Source organism: Heliangelus exortis, chromosome 9, assembly GCF_036169615.1.
Source record: "Heliangelus exortis chromosome 9, bHelExo1.hap1, whole genome shotgun sequence".
In the NCBI taxonomy this organism is placed as follows: Eukaryota; Metazoa; Chordata; class Aves; order Apodiformes; family Trochilidae; genus Heliangelus; species Heliangelus exortis.
Genome location: NC_092430.1, coordinates 17,435,272 through 17,454,906, shown reverse-complemented (window position 1 = coordinate 17,454,906; position 19,635 = coordinate 17,435,272). Strand labels below are relative to the sequence as shown.

The following is a 19,635-nucleotide window of genomic DNA, read 5'->3' as shown; positions in this document are numbered from 1 at the left end:
GGGTGGCAATCATGTGCGCAGGGGCCGCCGGGAAATGTAGTCTGGAAAGACGAAGAGTCCGCCGCCACGTGCGGCCGGTACCGGGGCGGGCCAGGGCGGAACAGGCTGTGTTGAGCACCTTCCAACGCTGACTGAGGCTTCAGTAGGGCGGTTGAGGTGAGTTTTCTCCCCTCCCCCACCCTCCCCTCTTTTTAAAAGGCAAAACAGGAGTTTTGGGTTTCAGAGTCGTTCTCAGAACAGACATCACGGGCAGCTTTCTCCATTCTACATACTTTATTAGATTCAGAGCTGGACAAATCACAAAGTGTACAAAATGGAGACCACACTACCAGAAGCAGGACTGTGGGTAGCAGCAGCATTCCTATGGCCCAGAAGCATTCCGTAGAGGTGTGGAGAGGGCAGGCTGGGGGTAGGAGGCTCTTGCTGCCAAGGGCATTTTAGACTCCTGAGGACAGACCCTGTTCACATCCTGACAGAGCTCAGCTGACCCACACTCCCTGGGACAGAGGGGCCACATTTCCATTTTGTTTGGAAAAGACAGACTGGCTCAAGCCAGCAGTGGGTGGGGGTAAGTGCTCTTAGGCCCTGAAATGCTGTGCCACCCACATACACACCAGCAAGAGCCTAAACCCTCATCCTTTTTGGTCACAAACCTTCCCACAGCAGGACTCTATACTGACGACTTTGCAAGAAATATAAGGTGGTAGTGAGATGCAGCAAGCCCACCATCTCCTCAGGTAGAGACTCACTGAACTCACCACCCCATCTCAGACTGGCCAGCAACATCTATCACAACAGCAATAGCTAGTACAGAAGCCAGGGTAACTTCAACTCAGATTTGTCCAGTCTATGTTTAGGTCTATTCTACGAGTACATATGCACAAGAACTTCAAAAATACTAGGATATGATGCAAGTAGTGAGACACCAACAGAAGAGGAGTTTAATGGTGGACATTCCCTAGAAAGATCACGAGAGGGCGGGAGTTAGACTAGCCCTTTCCCACTCTGGGACAGGGAGCAGGAGGCTGACTGCACCCCTGCATGCCACTGGGTTCTGAACTTGATCTGCAGTGTAGGTGGTAACCAAGCACAGGTAGGTGAGTCTGCTCCCAGGGGGAGCCTTGGGAGCTTTCAATCTGTGTAGAGGGGCCAGGCAGATACTTTCTCTGAATGTAGTTGAAGACTGAGGAGAGTCGGAGGATGGCTTGGAGAAGAGGGAGCCCACTAGCCTGCTGGGGCTAGCATCTGGTCTCATAGATCCCGCTCCTGCCAATGTACCTCACCCATTTTATCACATCATGGTCACTGTAGTTCAGCTTTGGCTCAAAGACTTTCAGGTAGCGCACCTTCAGCCCAGAGGGTGCAAATGGGACCTGTTGAGAGAAGGAAATGCAAAGGAGAGCATTGGAACAGAGGGACAGGGTGTTCTCCATAAACAAATGCCAGAGGAACCCTGGTGTCCATCTAGAAATGAACACCAAGAGCCACTGTTCCCTTCTTGACACTTTGCATGCATGGTGACTGTGGCATTAGTGGCCAGACTCTAGTGGCTTTAAGGGCAATTTTCTTCCCATTAGTTTTGCCACCAGGGTGACCTTGTGTTAGGAAAAGTCATATGTGAGCTAGAGACAGGAAGCACTCAAACCTGTGCATTTCCCTGAGGGCTGAAGAGACTGGCCTGACAAAGCTTCTCTAAGTTAGTCAGCTGCACCCTGCAAGGCAGACAGGGACTCACCTCAAAGTTCATGGAGATCGGGGGCCGAGCCCACTTCTTCTTGTCATTGGTGGGCAGCAGTTCAATCTCAGCACTGATCTGGGATTCCTTCATGCCAGCCATACGTTTTATCCTATTAGATAAAGACCAGAAGTGAGAAGGTGCCCGAGTTTATTCTCCTCTTCACTACACATGCTCAAGGGCAGATGGGAGCACTGAGCAGGCTCTGTGTCCCCAGGCCCTGCCCCTGGAGCACCCCAATGCCAACACATTCCACTTACTTCCATACAATGGCATTCTCACTGGCCTTGTACTTTGCCTTCCCTTTCATGCAGATGACTTGCACTCCACTGGTATTGAGAGGTGTTGGGATCCGGACCTGGAAGGCAGAGCCTGGTGAGTAGGAGCAAGGAGACTGCAGTCTGGGCATTCTGTGCAGCCCCAGAGAAAGACTTCCTGCCCTGGCCACCTTGGCCTTCTCTCTCTCTTCTCTCCCATTTCAGCACCCAAAGATCATCAGCTACCATGAGGCACTCTAGGCAAGCCCTTGGGTTTCTTGATTTGAAGTAAAGCTTCAAACACATTGTGAGAATCCCTCAGTTGTCACTGAGGAACAGGGCAGAGCTCTCCAGTTCAGGCTGGAGTAAACCTGGCTCACATCAGACAGACAAGCTCAGCAAGGATGCCAGGCTGGCAAGGGGGACTCTGGATAGCCTAGATTTACAGCAGTAAAGCTTTCCCAGAAGGGGACTTAGCTGCCACCCTTATTCTGTCTTACACTGCTCACAGCCTGCTGCCTCTCTGACATACCATCAGATCACACCAGCAGAAGAATATGAACTTTTCAGAGTGGTGAAGACATTAAGTGAACAGTTGTTGCAGGGAATGAGGCCTCTGTCAATGTGTCTATGCAACAGAAAACAACTTCCACCTCCCTATTCTGCAACAGTTCCCTTCCACAGGGCAGCAGCACCACACATCTGTGGGACATTCAGATCATTCTTTTAGTCCTGTACAAGCTGAAGGACTCATCTCTGAGGAATTTGCAGGGGACAAAGGCACAATTCCCTGGCACAAGAGACTGTAGGTTTTTATTCTCTTACCTCTATCTTCTGGGCCAGCAAGGAAGGTTTGAAATTTGATTTGATCACCACCTTCACTTCCAGCTTGGTCCGACCTACTTCCCGCACCAATGGGATCACACGGAAGGGAAGGATAATGTCCTTAGTGGTTCGGTATCTGCAGGGATGGAAGCAACAGTGAACTGCAAGGAGGAGTTAACTCCCTTACAGAGTCAAATTATACCACCTTCCTAAAGATACAGCCTCTGCATACAGGGCACAACTTAGAAATGTCAGCTAGAACAGAAACCATTCCAAAGGAAGGAACAGAAAGATGTGTGCTGCCACGGGGCAGTGATGGTTTCTTGAATTCCAAGATCTGATTTCTGCCAATGGCAGTGTTCAAGGACATCACTTTTGAACACTAAAAAACCAGATACAGCACCTTAAAGGGTAAGGAAACTGACATACACTGCTATGGTTGTGGCAATGAAAACCATGCAGCTGGGCTTCTACCACGTGTCAGAAGGATTTGAGACACTCAACAGATTTCCACTCAGAAAATAAGAAGGCAAGTGCGTATTTGTTGGGTGCTCAAGGGCTGCAAGTCTGCTTGAGAGCAGCAACACTACTGCCACAGCAAGCAGTGCCAACACCAGCCTGTTCATCCCTCACCACCGTACCTCATGAGCTCAAACTCTCCATCTGGTGGAATGAAGCTGATGCTTCTCTCAGAATCAAACTTGCTGAGCCTCACACACTGGTGGAAAGTGCAGTCGTCGATTGCGATTGACTGTTTGCCGCTAAAAACACAAAACACAGTTAAACAAGTGCAAGCTGCAGCCCCAGTATCTTGGGGCAGTCAAAGTCTGTCCAGGCAGAAACTACTCTACAGAGCATGTTGCCATCACAGGTGTCCAGGAAATAGGGAGGCAGGGAGAAATTAAGGGGACAGCAGCCTCTTGGCTCAGACTTTCAATATTTCACCACCACAAAAATAAATTATTTGAGGTAGCTTATTTAAAAGAATTCTCTCCTTCCTCTCACTAGAGAGGAGATTAGAGGAGCACTCTTCTGTTAAAGCCAACAACAAAATGCTTGGGTCTGCCTGGCACTGCAAAGGCAGCTCTGTTAGCCCGAGTCTTCTTGCAGCACCATTCAAAGGAGAGAAAACACTTTCCTGTCCACAAAGCTATCCCACTGCCACAGAGCCGGGAGATGACATGTTTGGGGTCTTCCTGTTTAGAATTCTCAGCACAGCTGTTGATCTCCAAACTGCTAGCAGGTGGTTTGACTCTGAGCAGATTTGTCAAAGACCAGATATTATGCCAGAGAAGTTTGTATCTCTCACTTCTAAAAATTTGCACGGCAAGCAGTGTAAATCTGTCCATGAAGGAATGCTAACCTAACCTGTCCTGGTGGGTTAAAATACCTGAGGACAATTTCATTGCCACATGTCCTGAGGTCACTATAGCTGAGAGTCTTTGGCTGAAGGACCAGAAAATGAGAAGGCAGTAGCAACAGCAGACAGTAGTCTAGAGGGCACATCAATGTAGCACTGTGATATGGAGTCTGCCCCAGCTGCTGGAATTGATAGGACAAGCATCCAAGTGTGCTGAGATAGTATAAGCACTACAGGCAGGTTCATGTGTTTTAAGAACCACCATTACCTGCACAAAGCAGGAAGCAGGCTGACCCCAGGCTGACTGGGTGTTTAGTTACACAGCCTCGTGGTGTAGTTTGTCCTTCAGAAGTGGGAGTTAGTATTTGCTAATCTGTTGCCCAGATGACAACCAGTGTTAGGTGACTAGTTTATTTCTTTGGAAAGCTTCTGGAAAGCCATGCTGCTTAGCACTGTTCCAGGTCCTGGCAGCATTATTAAGGGTTTGGTGTTGCCACATGCTAGATGTCAAAAAGCAACTGGCAGTAGCTGTGATTTTTGGTGACCTCCTACCTAAATGCTTCTGGAGTGATATCTCCAAGCTTTTGCCCACTGGAGAGCCACAGCTACGGAGAATCACTTGGCAAAACTCTGTCCCTCTTGCTTCTGCGACTCAAGAAAATAGCACATTTAAAGGCAAAAGCACTCATACCACAGAAGCTTTGGGACAGTGATACTGACTCTTTAAAGGCCGACACAAATGATATTTTCACTAGAGATATATATCCCCACTGGGCAGCCACCTGAGGCTCATCCATTTTACTAGCTAGATTCAGTCACAGGAAAGATGGCTTAAAGGTGACAGTGAAGCAATAGCTCTTGGCTTGGTTCTGAGATAAAAGGCAAATAGCAGCTCAGCCCTGCTTATGGGAACCATTGTGGAAAGTGTCTGATATCCAAGTTACATGCACAAGTCACATGAAGCAAGAGACAGAGGGAGAGCATAGTGCACACACAGCTGAAGCAAGTTATCTACCTTCCCAATTCACTGGGGTCAGCAAAAAAACAAAACAAAAAACAAAACAACCAAGAGAAACACATTTGAATTGCAAATGGTTAGTGAGAGAAAAGAGGCAGTCCCTTTGCTTTTATCTCTTCACCCCAAGCAGGAAGGCTGTAAAAGGCATAAGATCTGTTCTCAGGTTCAGTGAGACAGGGCACTGTCTGAGGTGTGGCTGGGAAGAAAAGTAGCCAGGCTTCCAGAAAGGATGAGCCTCCAATCCACAGGGTCACTGACCACCCGTACGTCAGCAAGAGGGGCCTACCAGTGTTAGTCTGTCAGCTCTTCTAGCTTGTGGGAACAGTCCAGGTAGAGCAGGCTATGGTCAGAGGGGTTTCTTCACTGTTCCTGGGGAGCAGTACTACTGCATCCTATGAATAAGAGTCTCTGCACTGACTAGAACTGCTAGAAACACATTCTGGGAAAATTCATCTTAGGGAAGCGTATCCAGCTGCAAGAGCTCCACATTTAACAATGTTTGAATCTTAATACTTTAAGAACTGTAGAGAAGCCTTCCAGCTCATAGCTTCCATGACAACTGACCTACCCTGGGAAAATATATCAGTAACATCTGAAGGGAAGATCATCTTGTCTGTCTGACTAGAAAATGTATTAAGATCTGTCCTTTCATTAAGAGTCCCCAGTGGCAAGTGGCTTTCACCCCTCTGTCTCTTACCTTTTCCCTGTTTCATCTGCAGTCCCTTTGCCCTGTTTTTCAATGACAATCTTGTCATTCATGCCAAACTTGCACTCGGGCATTCCACTCAGGTAACTCTTCATCACCACTCTGCCAGAGACGTGGGCACTCAAAACCTGACCTGGTATAGAGAAGAGCACAGTTGAGAACTCTTATGCAAGTCCCTACACACAAACCTGTAAGGGGAGAAGAACCCCAGCTCAATCTCTTGCTTACCCTGGGGGGACATCAAGAGATTCACACTCTCCAGCACATCAAGAAAGAGTTCATTGCGGCGATACTTGATCCCTTCACGTCTCCATCCAATCTGTCCGGTCACCTGGCTGGTGATCTGGGACTGCTCTTCCTTAGTCTGAATGAAAGAAATGGCATCTTAGACCTCTAGATAAATTTGAAGACTAACAAACTTTGCCCTAAATCTAAAAGCAACTGCTTGTCATTTATTACATACAACTGCTTTTGACACTTAGATATGGGTGCTGTCACACCTCCCACGATATCAACATTCTCTCCTCAATACTGCAAACCTTATGCCTGACTAAAAATTGGTCACAGCAACAGTAGGAAAGGTTCCTTCACCTTGTCAGCTAGTCCAGTAAGCTACACCTAGGTGCAAGGAGGTATTGGCTCCACCAATGACATTTAAATCATGTCTCTGACTATAATACCAATCCATGTCAGGCAGAGAAGCAGCTGACAGACCAGTTCACAGCCTTATCCAACATGAAACTCTAGACCTGCAAGACAGCTACTCCCCAACAACTGCTTCTTAAAGACTGCAGTTATTAGAGTTACCAACATTAACCTAACATGCCTCTAACAGCATCCAGGCTCTAAGCCTCCTGAAAGCAATAAGGGTTGTGCTGAGAGGCACAGGGAGGTTTCCTACCTGATGCTATAGGCGGGGTCCAGTCACACGCAGAAAGTCAAGAAGTAGATGTATAGCAGCAAGTGTGGTGCACACAGGGTTAGCAGGCAAGCAGGTCAATAGCAAGAAAAGGGAGGGAGAAAGAGGCAGGTTAGGCTTAAGACTACCTTAGCACAGAAACAAAGCAGGCCAGATCATCATTAATTAGGCAGCTAATTAGCACACAGGAGATGAGGGGCTTTGACCTTCAGCTTCCCTCAGGAAATCCAGCACTGGAATGGCTTTTCAGATTTGTCCCGTTATGTGTAACCCAAACACAAGGCAGCATAGAGGGAGTGACAGGCAGGCCAAACACCACTATCAGTAACATTCCTCTGCAGAGCAGACTCATGTTGCTGCTTTTAAAGCAAGCCCTGGATGTTTATCATGGCACAGATGCCCGGACTATGGAAAGTATCATGGACCCAGGACTGCAGGAATCTTAAGTCTGGGTCCCATATAAAGTTACAATCGCGTTAATTCCACCTCTTCCACCACAATGACTGCAGAATACAGAAGGTCCTGCCCCAGCAGCCCTGCGCTGGGCCCACAGGGTGGCAGTAAATGATCTCAGCGTTAAACCAGCAGTGGCTTTGGTTTCACTCTCGGCTCTTGACACAGTCATGGCCACCCCTTGAGCAAGCGGTGCCATTATCACAACCTTTAAGATGCAGAGTTTTACACTCCCCTGAGAACTGCCCAGGAAAGTGCTCAATGAAGTACAAAGCACCTCCTTTGTCTGTCCCACAGAAAAAGTCTCGTTATCTACCTTGTTCAATGCTTAACAGGAAGGAGAGGCACACACACAAGTATATAAAAAATACCCAGTTCTCTGACTTCCAAAGGGACACTGATCACATCCTGACATTCCCATCTCTGTCAATAGCATCAATGCCATGAACCTCTACTGGTCACTACAGAAAGTCACTGTATGGATCTGGAAACAGATGCCTGGGGAGCACAGAAGCTGAGATCACCCAGTAAGGATGAGTGTTCCTTAAGAGAGGGGCTGAAGAAACCTGCATCTGAAACGTCTCAGGTCTGGGAGCTGGAAAAATACATCAGTTAAAAAGGGACAAGAATACCCAACCTGTGCTCAGTTTCCAGCATACTGACTAGTCTAAGGGCAGGCAGCTATGAGCAGGTTTCCTAGGTCTTTGTAGCTGGTGGCAGCCCTCTCCTCACTTTGAAAAAGTAACACTAGCTTTTCAGCACAGGTTTGGGGAAATGTTGTAACAACTCATACTCCCAGAAAGTAATTGGGAGGGGAAGAAAATAACAGCATTCATTTAGTTAAAGTCAAGACAGATGCAGACAGGATCTGAAGAGTGAGAACTGAGCACCAAGATCACCAACCCTTCAAAGACCATTTCAGCCACAGGGTGGGCGTTCAGAGCACAGCAGCTCAATACGCATCACATCTTTCATTTAGAACAAGGTTGGAAAGTTGAGTTTGGAAAGTCTGCCACAACTGTGGGTTTTGCTCACTTAATTTAGCAGAACAAACCCAAGGAAGTCATCATCAGGAACTAAGTAGGCATAAGAGAACACACATGACAAGTCACCCAGCCACAGATTTTGGTCCAAGGTACCTGACAGAAATAGGCTGTAAGTGAAGAAGGTGCTGGAGGCTAGATGTACCAGAGTAGAGAGCAGGAAGGAAGCACAGTTGCAACTGTTGCCCCTGCCATGCTCTCCCTGAAAGGATTTCTTCTGCTTTTTGAACTGGGATGAACAAAATTCCAACACAGAGAAGAATAACTGCTTACTATGTAAAGCTAAAGTCCAGATTCCTCTTTGTAAGGGAGGAAGGACTAAAGCAGTTGAATGAAGCAAGATGCTGCGACAGTGGTTTGCACACAAACAGCATATGACTGAAAGAAGAAAAAACAAAACAAAAAACCTAGGGAAGGAAGTGAGGGTGGTAGTTACAGAGTTTTCCTAAGAACAGGAGCTGACTCAGCTATCTTGAGTGCTGACTGCCCAAAATGTCAGACTGCAGAGGGCCAGAGCAATTTACACCAGGGCTCAGGATGGGGGACTAAGGCCGGATGCACTCACATCTGGCCACTGATATATGCCTGCCCTCTTGCAAAACAGTTTGCTGCTCTAGCAGGAAATACATTGCTCAGGGGCTGTTTCTCTCTCACCTCCTTCTTGAGAGGTGCAGCTTCTACTTCTGCGAGTAGATTAAAAGTTTAAGAAGTTCTTACAAAGTTAGTGCTGACGAACGGAGTGAAAAACAGAGCCTGCAGATACTTTGACCTCTGGTTATCCTAAACAAGAACTGTCACCAGGCAGGCTCTTGTTCAGCACGTTGCTTCTGTTTGTATACCACAAGGCTGAAGCTTCAGCTGGATTTCTGCTGAAAACAGTTTCAGTACAGACTGACTCACAGCTCTTCTGCTACTCACCTGCTATATAGGGGAAAGGACTGAATTTTAGGCTAAGTCCTCATACTGAGAGTTGTACAGCTGTGCTAAATGGACAAGGTGAACAGCATTTCTTGGGAACATGAGAAAGTGACTATAAGTCCTTTAGTTTCAGAGGTTGAGCATTAGCTGAGATAGAAAGCCTACTTTTGAGGATCATAGGGAGGGGTTGGATTAGAGCTACTTTATAACACATTCCCAAGAAGAGTCCAATTGAAGTGTCTTTTTCTCAAGGGGCCCTTTATCTTCTATCTCCATGTAAACTTTGTTTCAAGTGTTAAGTATACTGCCAAATGCACAGTAGAGATTCTCATTTCTAACATAAGAAAGCTCAGACTGTACTGATGCTGAAATGCAAAGATTTTACAGGCAGAGCCAGAATAACATCAGCTTCCTGACTGACACCAAGATTCACACATCATTACGAGGCAGGCATGTAAGCCTGACAGCTCAAAGCACTGAAAGCCAGTAGAAAACAGACTGGCTCAGCAAGATTCACACATAGAAGAGCTATTTCTGGTTCAGCAGGTAGATTTATCATGTCAGAAGCTAACACAGAGCAGAGCCTGAAGCCAGGCACCATTTACATGCAAGGGACTGGAGTTATCCTGGCTCAGAGCCCTTACTCCTACATTTTACCAGGTGCCAGGAAACATCAGGTCACACAGGCAGAGACACACCTGGAACAAGATGCCACGGCTCTGCCTTCCTTGCCAGGGTGTTTTCAATCTACTCAGGCACCTCCAGTCAGGACAGGTCAAATGGCTGGTAACTGAGACTGTACTTTCTTGAACATGCTTACAGAAAATCAACCAGCTATACCTCCAGCTCCTCTGGTTACCTGACTCTTGATGCCTTGCTGAGTGATGAAGGTCTTCAGGGCCCCTGTTTCAGAGTTCTGAGGATAGCCAAAGTCCAGGATTTCTACAAAAGGGTAAAAGAAGGTTAGTTCAGAGCTGCAAGGTATAAAAATGCCAGCCATGCTACCCGTTCCTACAAAGAGAGTGCCAATTTGTGCACAGACACTGCTTACATATTACATTTCTGGCTAAGTGGCTGGAGCATTCCTTACAAAGAAAAAAGGAACAGTCTTGCTAAACTGACTTCCCAGTGTAACACTTTGGAGAGGAGAGGTGATTGAAAGCAGCCCATCTGATGAATTTGCTTGTTTTTTAATACAGATGTACTTGAGGACTAAATAACAACTAGTCTAGCCATGTGCACAGGGCACACTGGGGGGTTTTTCAAAAAAATCCAAGGGACAATAATGAGTGTTTATTCAACAGAACAATCTTCACAGAATTTTCTTCAGCTTTTGATTTTCTTACGAAGATATAATAGAAATCAAAACCTAAAAATAACAGCAGAATAGAGAAACAAATATTAACTACAGTCAGTGCACTTAATACCTACTGCCCTCAAAGAGGGAACAGAGACACCATCAGTCATTGTGACTCTTGGCTAAGAATACCAGGACACACACATGTGGGGCCTTGTATGGAAAACAAAGGAAAGTGTAACTTATACAAAGTGCTCATGTTATACAAAATAGGGACAGTTCAAGGGCAATCACCACAGGCAGGCTGATATCATGAGTAGCTGAAGGAACACTATTATTGCATTGTGGGGAAGTTTGTCCCTGTATCACTGGTGAAGTTTGGGCTGAGACAGAGCAGGTTGGGTTTTATTGATTTGAACTGTCCCCAAGAGTGGCAACCACCTGGGATGACAGCTATACAGTGCTGGAGCCACCTGGCGACTGGGGGGATGGCTGACCTTAGATGTGCTAATGATAGCCCTGTAGATACCTCAGTTAATGACAGCCCTACACCTACACAGAATCCACTGAGAAGCTGGGGGCCAGTACCAGCTGCCTTGTTTACACAAGCACACAGCTCCCAACACTTCAGCAAAGTAAGCCACGATCAACACAGTGCTACAGGCCTGAAATGTTATCCACACTACCAGTACAGGTGGCATTAGAAAACAGACCAACTAATTTTGAACTCCATCACATATGTTAAAAATACTTCAAGCATTATTACTACTTCAAACTGAGCTAAGGGCTCTAGAATGACCAAGTGCAGTATCATACAGCAGATAAGGGAGACATCTCACCATCCAGTAGCTCATAGATCAGCACAAAGTTGTTCTTTATGTTCTCCTCGCTGATCTTCCCAAAGTAGGCAGTCATCACGTCACACATCTTGTAAAGAAACTCAAATACCATGGCAGCGTTGACATTCTGCTTGGTGACAGCAGCCAGCCAGATGTTGGAACGCTTGACATGGAAGAAGCTCGTGCGGGCGATGTTGGTGACAGGCGAGCGCACCTGCTGCCGCGCGTGGATGACATTGACGCGGAAGGCGTCGACAGCATTCCGCCTGCGAGATCATCACCAGAGGGAAGTTAGCTCAGTGTACCTGGAAACAAACTGGCTGCACAGCTCTGCTTCTGTGGTTACAGTCAGACACTGAACTACACACACCAAGCTCACTTCAAAAGGCTGCCTGGGGATGTCTCTAGGAGGGACAAGTGAAGGCTCTGAGCAGAGTTAGACACTAAATTTTGCACAAACTAAAAGGAGCTGGTTTCTAAGGAGATTTGGACTGCAGTGCAAATGTAGTCAGAAGGAGAAGCTAACCTCCATCTGGAATCAGACAGCAAAGGAACCTTCCCTTCAGTTAATCTTGCTAGCACTCCCAATTGATTGCCATAGCTGGGAACAAACACAGTAGCAGCTTATGGCCCACAGAAGAGCCCAGTTTTGAACAAAAATTTGGTAACTGTCTACTCAGCATGCTCAGGCCTTCATATTGCCCCAAAGCAAGCTGTAGTCTCCCACGTTATTTGTTGATGGCAGTTCCTCCCAGACATACCAGTGAATTAAAAACAGCAAAACCTGCCCAGGTCACCTGATAGATGTCAGTACCTAGGTACACGAAAAAATCTAATTCTCAGATCCACCTCACCCCCATACCCCACACAACAAGGAGGGCAGGTTCAAAGCAGCAAGCAGGATTAGGAACGTTTTTGGCTTTTCAGTTACATGTGTCCTCTCAAGCCTGCTAGGCTTTAGAACAGGTCTCCTGCACATGGACTTAGGGTCCCCACAGTGCAATATGCTAGTAGAACTGCATTACATGTGCTGGACCACTACATGGTCCAGTGTGATTTACAGTAGAGAAGGTTTACAGAGTCCCAAAAGGGTGCTGTGCAAGCTTCCCCTAGCTGCTGCCATTTCTAATGCAAACGGTCTGTGTGTTAGTGACAGGAAACAACTCCTGGGTAAACAGGGATGTTTGCATGGCATTCTGGATGCCAGCTCTTCCACACTAAAGTATCCTTAACCCATAGTCACAAATCTGAACTAACTCCCCAAATTCAGTTGAAGTCCACCAATCCTAAGAACATAGGAAGGAAGTCAGTGTGCTTTACAGGACAAAATTGAGACTTAAAGGAATAGTCTAAACTCCAAGTCAAGACTCATCTAGTTTTGCTTTATTACTCTCAGACACTGTGTAGACTAGGGGTCTGCTGGCTGCAGCATCAAGGCCATGTACTGATTATGCAGAACCATGTTTGAGAACAGACAGTAACATCACCCTCACAAGCAAGGATATGGGTTCATAAACAACAAGAGTAGTCAACAAACCAGCAGACACTTCCAAGTTTGAAAACAAAAGATATTCAAAGGAACATATGCTACTACAGCAGGTGTTTGGTCCTTGAATGTCTGGGTACATACGAAGAAGCTTTGTGAGTAAACACACTCCCTCATAAGCAAAATTCTGGCCTTCAAGTACTTCTCAGATTTTATTGCTTCAAAGGGTTTGCAAATTTAAGTTAAATTAATATTTCATTTCTACCTTAGTTTTTCCATAAGTAACTTGTCTACTATAAAATAACAGTATCTAAAAGCCCCATTCCTCCCCTCCAGTAAGCCTTGCAAGGCAAGTTCAGCTTATTCTGGAGCATTAGCCCTCCCATCCTCAAGTTCTAACCCACTGGAACTAGTACCAGAACCAACAACCAGACTGGTGCACCCTAGAGGAGAAGCCTCATATTGGTGAAGCTTTTCCAGCACACCAATTGCCCGCTGTGAAGTGCCAGTCATGGCCTACCACGCGTCTCTTACCTATTGCTACAGCAGCCAATGAGATGGGATGGACAGAAATGGCGCCAGCGGAGAAAGGAGGAGTGACAGCAACAAGAGAAAGGGTTAGAAACACACACACAAGGCACAATGAATCCAAAGAGATAAGGAGAGACCAAACAGCACCCCCTCCCCCTGCTCCTGGGCACAAAATGCCAAGGCAGTATTGGATGGACAGTAACAAGCTTGGCAGCAATGAAGCCCTCACAAGGCACAACACTGACGTGCCATGGTCAGGCTGCCAGCATTGACAGACTTGTGTCTGGCTGAATTTTAGGGTTAACTGGGCAGATGAGCTTCACCCGTATCACATCAGCAATACCCAGTCCGCTCTAATACATGTGGCAGGCCTTGGAGGGGAAAAACCCCAAAAGCCTCAATCTGAGGCATCGCCTGGAAACCATAGAGTATCAGGTATCTTCTTCCCAATCTGCCTCAGAACAGGGCTGTGAGTCTCAGTGGGCATTTCTACAACAGTACTTCTCACTTGAAGCTGTTTGGGTTGATGCTCTCTGGCTTGGTCCAGCCAACAGGAAACACAGCAAGTTTGATAGAGCTGGAGCACAACTGAAGAGACACAGCGCATCCTACAGAATCAGACACTGCTCTATCCAGCTTGCACTTTTTCCTTAAGGATCAAGAGCCATGAAGCTGAAGTGATGTACTGGAAGCTCAGAAACCAAATGGCTACTATGTTTAAAGTGCATGCAGTCTGTCATGTAAGCTGGTCAGTTTCAAATAGCTTATTTTTGTTAAATAGCTACATTCTTAAATGCAGGTAAGTTCTCCCAATGACTATGTCACTGAAGAGCAAGGCACTTGAAGACTGCAATAAAGCCCTCCTTGAATTAAATGCATAGCGCTTTGCCTTTTTTTTTTCCTTTTTTAAGAGGCTGCTTATGCATGCAGCTAGCTGCTGTATGTACAGATGCACTACATGCACTAAAGCCATTCTAAGTTGCAAGCAAAGAAAGTCCAAGTTTTGTGGTACTTCTGCCTTTAGTAAAATCAATGGAAGGGTTTCTTCACTGACCATAGTTTTGCTCATTAACATCTGAGTTAGCATGTGCTTATTTAGACCTTTAAACTGTGCATGGGGAAGTCTTCTCATAATCCCAGATAACCTTCATTATCTCCCAACACTCAGACTGAGGTTTCCAAAGGCCAGAGGCACGTACCAAGACCAAGAAGTCTTAGGGGTCAATCACTCAGAGCTCACATGAAGACAGGCAGCAGCTAAGCTCATTTTCCACTCAACCTATCTGCCAACAGGCTGGAGGGACTAAGCCCTCAGCACTTCAGATCTATCATTTAGGAATTTAAAACTGTTCTATAGTTTTCTAGAAATCTATCACCTGGTTATTTGGTTAGGGACAGAACTCCTACAGAGTTCAGAACAAGGTACAATATGATGGTGACTCCTTTCTCTCCCTCCCTTTGAAGGTTAGGATACTAACACCTTTAGAGAAGTGTTCAGAATAGGAAATTGCAGATACCATTGCAACTCTACTTGCTTGCTATAGAGCTGAGGATTCTCAATTGCTTGATTACACAAGATGAGATATAGTCATTTTAAGTCAACTTGTTTTGTAAGGTTACACACGAAGAATTATCCCAAATCAAACCAGCTTTGAAGGGCCATTTCAGAAGGAATCCAACGCCTTGGAGCGGAAGCTTGGTTAAACACCCAGCATCAGCTCCACCTAAGTCACAAGACTGGCACTGTCACAGGAACTGAATGGAGGATTTCACTCAAGGGAACACTGACTCCTGAAGTCCTAAAGAACGGTTGAAATTTTGTCACATTTTGCCAAATAAAAGATAGGATCGGGCAGGAAATCCCATTTTTCTAGTTTTGCCTGGCCAGCTGGCAGGAAGTACTTTATCACGTACTGAACACAAGTCACTTGCTATATATGAGGAATGAACCAAGACAAAACACTATAGAACATCACTACATTAAAAATACCTTGCTCCCAGATTACATCTCCACAGCCAGAATGCCCTTTAAATTAAAAGGCCTACTTGAACAAGATCAGTTCAAGCACGAACTTAAAGTGCTTAAAGTTTGCAAGCCAAAAAAAAAAAAAAAAAAGTTTTTACTGGAAGCTGGAGTAGCAGTGTCTCTAGCCCCCACACAACATATTCTTAAATTAAACTAGAATCCAGGCTGGCTTGACTCACTGTGATGCCTACTCATTAGGGGAACTTTATAAAGTCAGATCTGGCCAGCAAATTGCTCTGAAGAGCTTCAGTAAACAAGTATTCAAGACTGAGATGAGTTAGTACAGCAAAGGAGAGGAAAACTTTGTAGCCAGAAGTCTTCTGCTTCAGAAACAGAATGTTTCCTTGGCTCAGCTCCCTGTAGTAGTCCTGGAATAACCTAGTCAGCCTTAGAAGACCTACTTTGCCTTAGAAGATTTTAAACAAGCCAAGAGATTTAAAGCTCATGAGGTGAAGGCTTATTACAGACACTGTGTTGACTGCTACTTCAATGAAACAGTGCAAGCCTTGACTAGCTGCTAGTTCTACCTCAACTTTTAACCTCCATTACACAATCCATAACCAAAACGGATCTGCTCTTCAGACTACAGCAGTCTGAAAGCAGACTGGCTTGATGTATTTTTTGTAATTCAGGGGAACAAGTTATTCCACAGCATATCATACCACCATTCACCACGGAGAACCAGTAGAAAATCTGTTTTCCTGAACTGGCCAAAAGGACCTTTCCTGTTGGACTTTGAATTAACACCTACCACAGCTCCACTTCTACTCTGTTATCTTCAATCACTAACTTCTGCCTAGCACTAATGGAAAACCATGAGGAAGAGTAATGCTGTGCAAGAAAGCCAGTTAAGGCTTTCAGTCCATGTATCACCATCACTCAATACATACCTTACAGCACCATCCTCCCTGCCTCTAAGACACCATATTTTTAGTAAGATCCCTTCTGGAAACTAGCAGCCTAAGGATTGCACAGATCTAGTCTGAGTGAGCACCATAACACCTGTGCAACAAGACACCTATGATTTACTGAAAGTTTTTAGTGCTTCCCACAACCTTAATTACCCAGTGAATATAAGCTTTCCAAAAACGAGGCTGCCATACAAAGCTGGGGGACAGAATGCCAGCTTTAAGTGAACAGCCACAGTTACTACAAGACTGCTAGCAGACAACTTCCCCAGACCACAACCAGTCCCCTGCATGCCTGTACTTGATGCTAGACAGATATCTGTGTTTCAAACTAACTCAGAGCCCTGGTTATAGTAAATGGCAGACAGTTCCCACATTACTGCTCTCATGAAGTTTTAACAATTACATAGAGGCTGGTAGATTCTTGCAGTTGCAGTTTATGTTGCTGAAGCATTTGGAGAAACAGCCAGATCTCTGCCATCCAAAAGAAAATCCCAGGTTTGTAGGCCATCCTTCATCATCTGTAGGTGACCAGAGCTTGACAAGCGCTTTTTGTTTCTTCTCAACTAAGCCTAGAGCAGCAAGTTGAGTTGCAGTCTTACATGCATGCACAGCTAATCAGAACAAAGCAGCTCCAGGTTGTTGTCTGCACCAAACAGACAGAAATGCAAAGACCAGGGATGCACCAGAAACACTTACCCAATGTCATCCCGGTAGACTCGAGAGATTAAAACCTCTCCTTTGTGATTATAGATGAATAAGCCTCCAATCATGATGGAACTTCAGTCTTCTCTTCCCATGTTGCTTAAGACCTGAAGCAAGAGAGGGCATATATCAGTAGGCTGCTTAGCAATGAGTAGAGTGGGCACAGACCTTGACACCCGCTGGCTATAAGCCAGGGCACAGAGACCTTTTTGTCACTCACATCCTCAACCAGAAGACAATTCTTACAAAGTCTGCATTGCTGAAGACATAATAGCACACATCTTGATGCCACCAGAGTAATGAACTCCAGCAGACTGCAGAGAGAGACAAGTGGAGGGCAGGGAAAGATATTCCTGAAAGTCTGGTCATGCAGGCTACTTCACTTCATTTATCGTGTTACCTCTGGCCAGGCTAGCACATGGCTGAAGCCCAGGACTGTAAATACCAACAGACCCAAGTCCTAACTACATGCCAGTCTCTCCAGATCAGCATTCCCTCATGTTTGCTGCAGAGCTGCTCCTCAGGGCACCCAATAACAAGGACTTAATGAGGAAGCCTGGTAGAAATCAACTGCCTTGGTCCAGATCTAGGGAGCCACAGCAGGAATTCAGACAAGAGGCCCACCTGAGCCACTTCCTGAGCTTGTCTGAAACAACTGGAGTGCTTAGGTCTATGCAAGTAGACACAGCTCCCACATATACTGTAACACATGAGGCTCTGAACATGACTGCAACTTGTAGCCAGGACTGAAGCTTAAAATTAGCACTGAACTAGAGGCAGGGTTACTTCTCATTCTATTCTCCATCATGGATGGATCAAGTGTCTGGCCTATCCCTTGAGTGCAAGAAAAAACATGCCTGGAACTACAAGAAAAATCTAGGACCCTTTATTTCTGCTATAAGGGGTCTATCTCCCCAGTGACAGAGATACAAATCAGATGCAATTCATAGTTAGTCTTTTAGCACACAAGTGTTTGAGATGTCGCCAAGTCTACCACTGTATAGCAGGAGGCTCTTTGCAGCAAGTACACCTTGGTTTATTACTGCTTTTACATAGTTTTCAGATAGCAACATTACAGCCCTTCCTGATCCCTAGCAGAAGCACTGAGAAAAACTTCAGAGTCCAAACTGAGACCAGCCTGACTACAAGGTGCCAATGGAGTGGAGATATCAACCATGACCTGCTCTAATTGCAGGCTAGTGCCCCATAAAACACCTAACCTCCTCTTCAAAGGAAGATTGTTCTGAGGAGAACTACAAAGCTGGTAGACATTATAGACACAGAAGACTTTTTTTAAAAAAATATGCAGCTACTTCATCAGAGCCCATTCCAGTAGTCAAATGCACTGCAGTTCACTAAGGTCCAAGTCATAATACATGCTTCAGCAACTGCTTGGCTGTCTTAGTTCAGAGAAGAGTACTACAAAGCAATAGCACAAGCCTTGTGCCTTGGTCTTGGGACAATCAGGTAGGCATTTCTCAGCTCTGACACTGCAGAACATTAGATAACCAACCATTCTACACTGCTGTTAGGGTGGGTGAGTCTACACCCACTTGCCTGGGGTGGGTGGGAAGGATAGGGAGAGGCTAGTCTTGAGACAGGCACTGACAGTGAACTGATAGGTGCTTGCTCAGGAACATGGCAAAAAAATGAAGTTAACGTGACCCAGCCTCAGATCATCTCAAAGGTTAGGAAAAAAAAAAATATTCAAAAGCAATATACACGCATCAGAGGGACAAAATGACTTCCAGCAAAGAAGCCTCGAATATTAAAGGTAACACATCCTCTAGAAAATATGTTCAAGAAATTAAACTGCCCGTTTGAAGGAATTACTGAAGACATGAGTTCAGTGCTAAAGAAAAGGTTTATAGTGCAGCCACCACTTTTAATTTCAGAACAACAAGAAAACCAAACTTTAAATTTCACAAGCCTTCCTACCAATTTTGAGCTTCATCTAATGAATCCTCAGGGAATAACATTACATGTACTTCTCTACTCTGTGTCTTCTGTTATATTATTTCTGCTTGTTAAAAGGCAAAAGAAAAAAATTATCAAAAGGTCAGTTTAAGTCAAAATAGCATAAAACAGACAGATGAGCAGTTTTCCCAAAGCTCAATAGCGAACTTCCTGGATTTTACTGCCACATTCTTCCAATTGAGGGTCTCTGGCTACTAACAGGATGCCCCCTGACATTTAAGTGGCTTCACTTGGCCCTGCCATCAACACTTTTTTGATGTCTCGGACTCCATCTAGTAGAGTAAATGTTCTCAAGTATGTTTTGTTTTCATTCCCATTAGTGACAGTTTCTACCTTCAGGATACAAGTATTAATATAAATCCAGGATAAATCTCTGTAACCAAACCTATTGAGACACAGGCAGCATACAGTCTTAGATTCTCATGCAGTTACCATGTGGGAAAAGCCTTTTGTAGCTGCCCACTGTCCCGTGTAGGGGGACAGAGGCCACAGTGTAGCTGGCAGCAAGGCCAGCATCCCCACACCAGAAGACAGAGACAATCCTGTTGGTCAACAGAGCAAAACCAGGTTCTGCAATTTAAGGAGGTGGCTGTACCACAGGCTCATGACTACTTATTACATGAAACACACAC

General features: G+C 45.5%; 1 protein-coding gene across 3 annotated transcripts in view; it reads right to left on the bottom strand.

Moving 5' to 3' along the window:
* Positions 1-254: 254 nt before the first annotated feature.
* The window catches only part of AP2M1 (adaptor related protein complex 2 subunit mu 1), a 28,303-nt gene continuing 8,922 nt past the window's right edge, over positions 255-19,635 (bottom strand). For 2 of the 3 annotated variants that reach the window (XM_071752529.1, XM_071752530.1), the window contains exons 2-11: positions 17,021-17,133; positions 11,371-11,636; positions 10,094-10,176; positions 6,130-6,265; positions 5,893-6,034; positions 3,459-3,578; positions 2,818-2,953; positions 1,996-2,093; positions 1,736-1,847; positions 255-1,373 (exon numbers count right to left, since the gene is read on the bottom strand). In XM_071752529.1, the coding sequence (XP_071608630.1) occupies positions 1,239-1,373; positions 1,736-1,847; positions 1,996-2,093; positions 2,818-2,953; positions 3,459-3,578; positions 5,893-6,034; positions 6,130-6,265; positions 10,094-10,176; positions 11,371-11,636; positions 17,021-17,094 (1,302 nt within the window). In that variant the 5' untranslated portion in view covers positions 17,095-17,133 and the 3' untranslated portion in view covers positions 255-1,238. Of the gene's footprint in view, positions 1,374-1,735; positions 1,848-1,995; positions 2,094-2,817; positions 2,954-3,458; positions 3,579-5,892; positions 6,035-6,129; positions 6,266-10,093; positions 10,177-11,370; positions 11,637-17,014; positions 17,134-19,635 lie in introns of those variants that run through there. The other variant, XM_071752531.1, reaches the window with a different exon arrangement.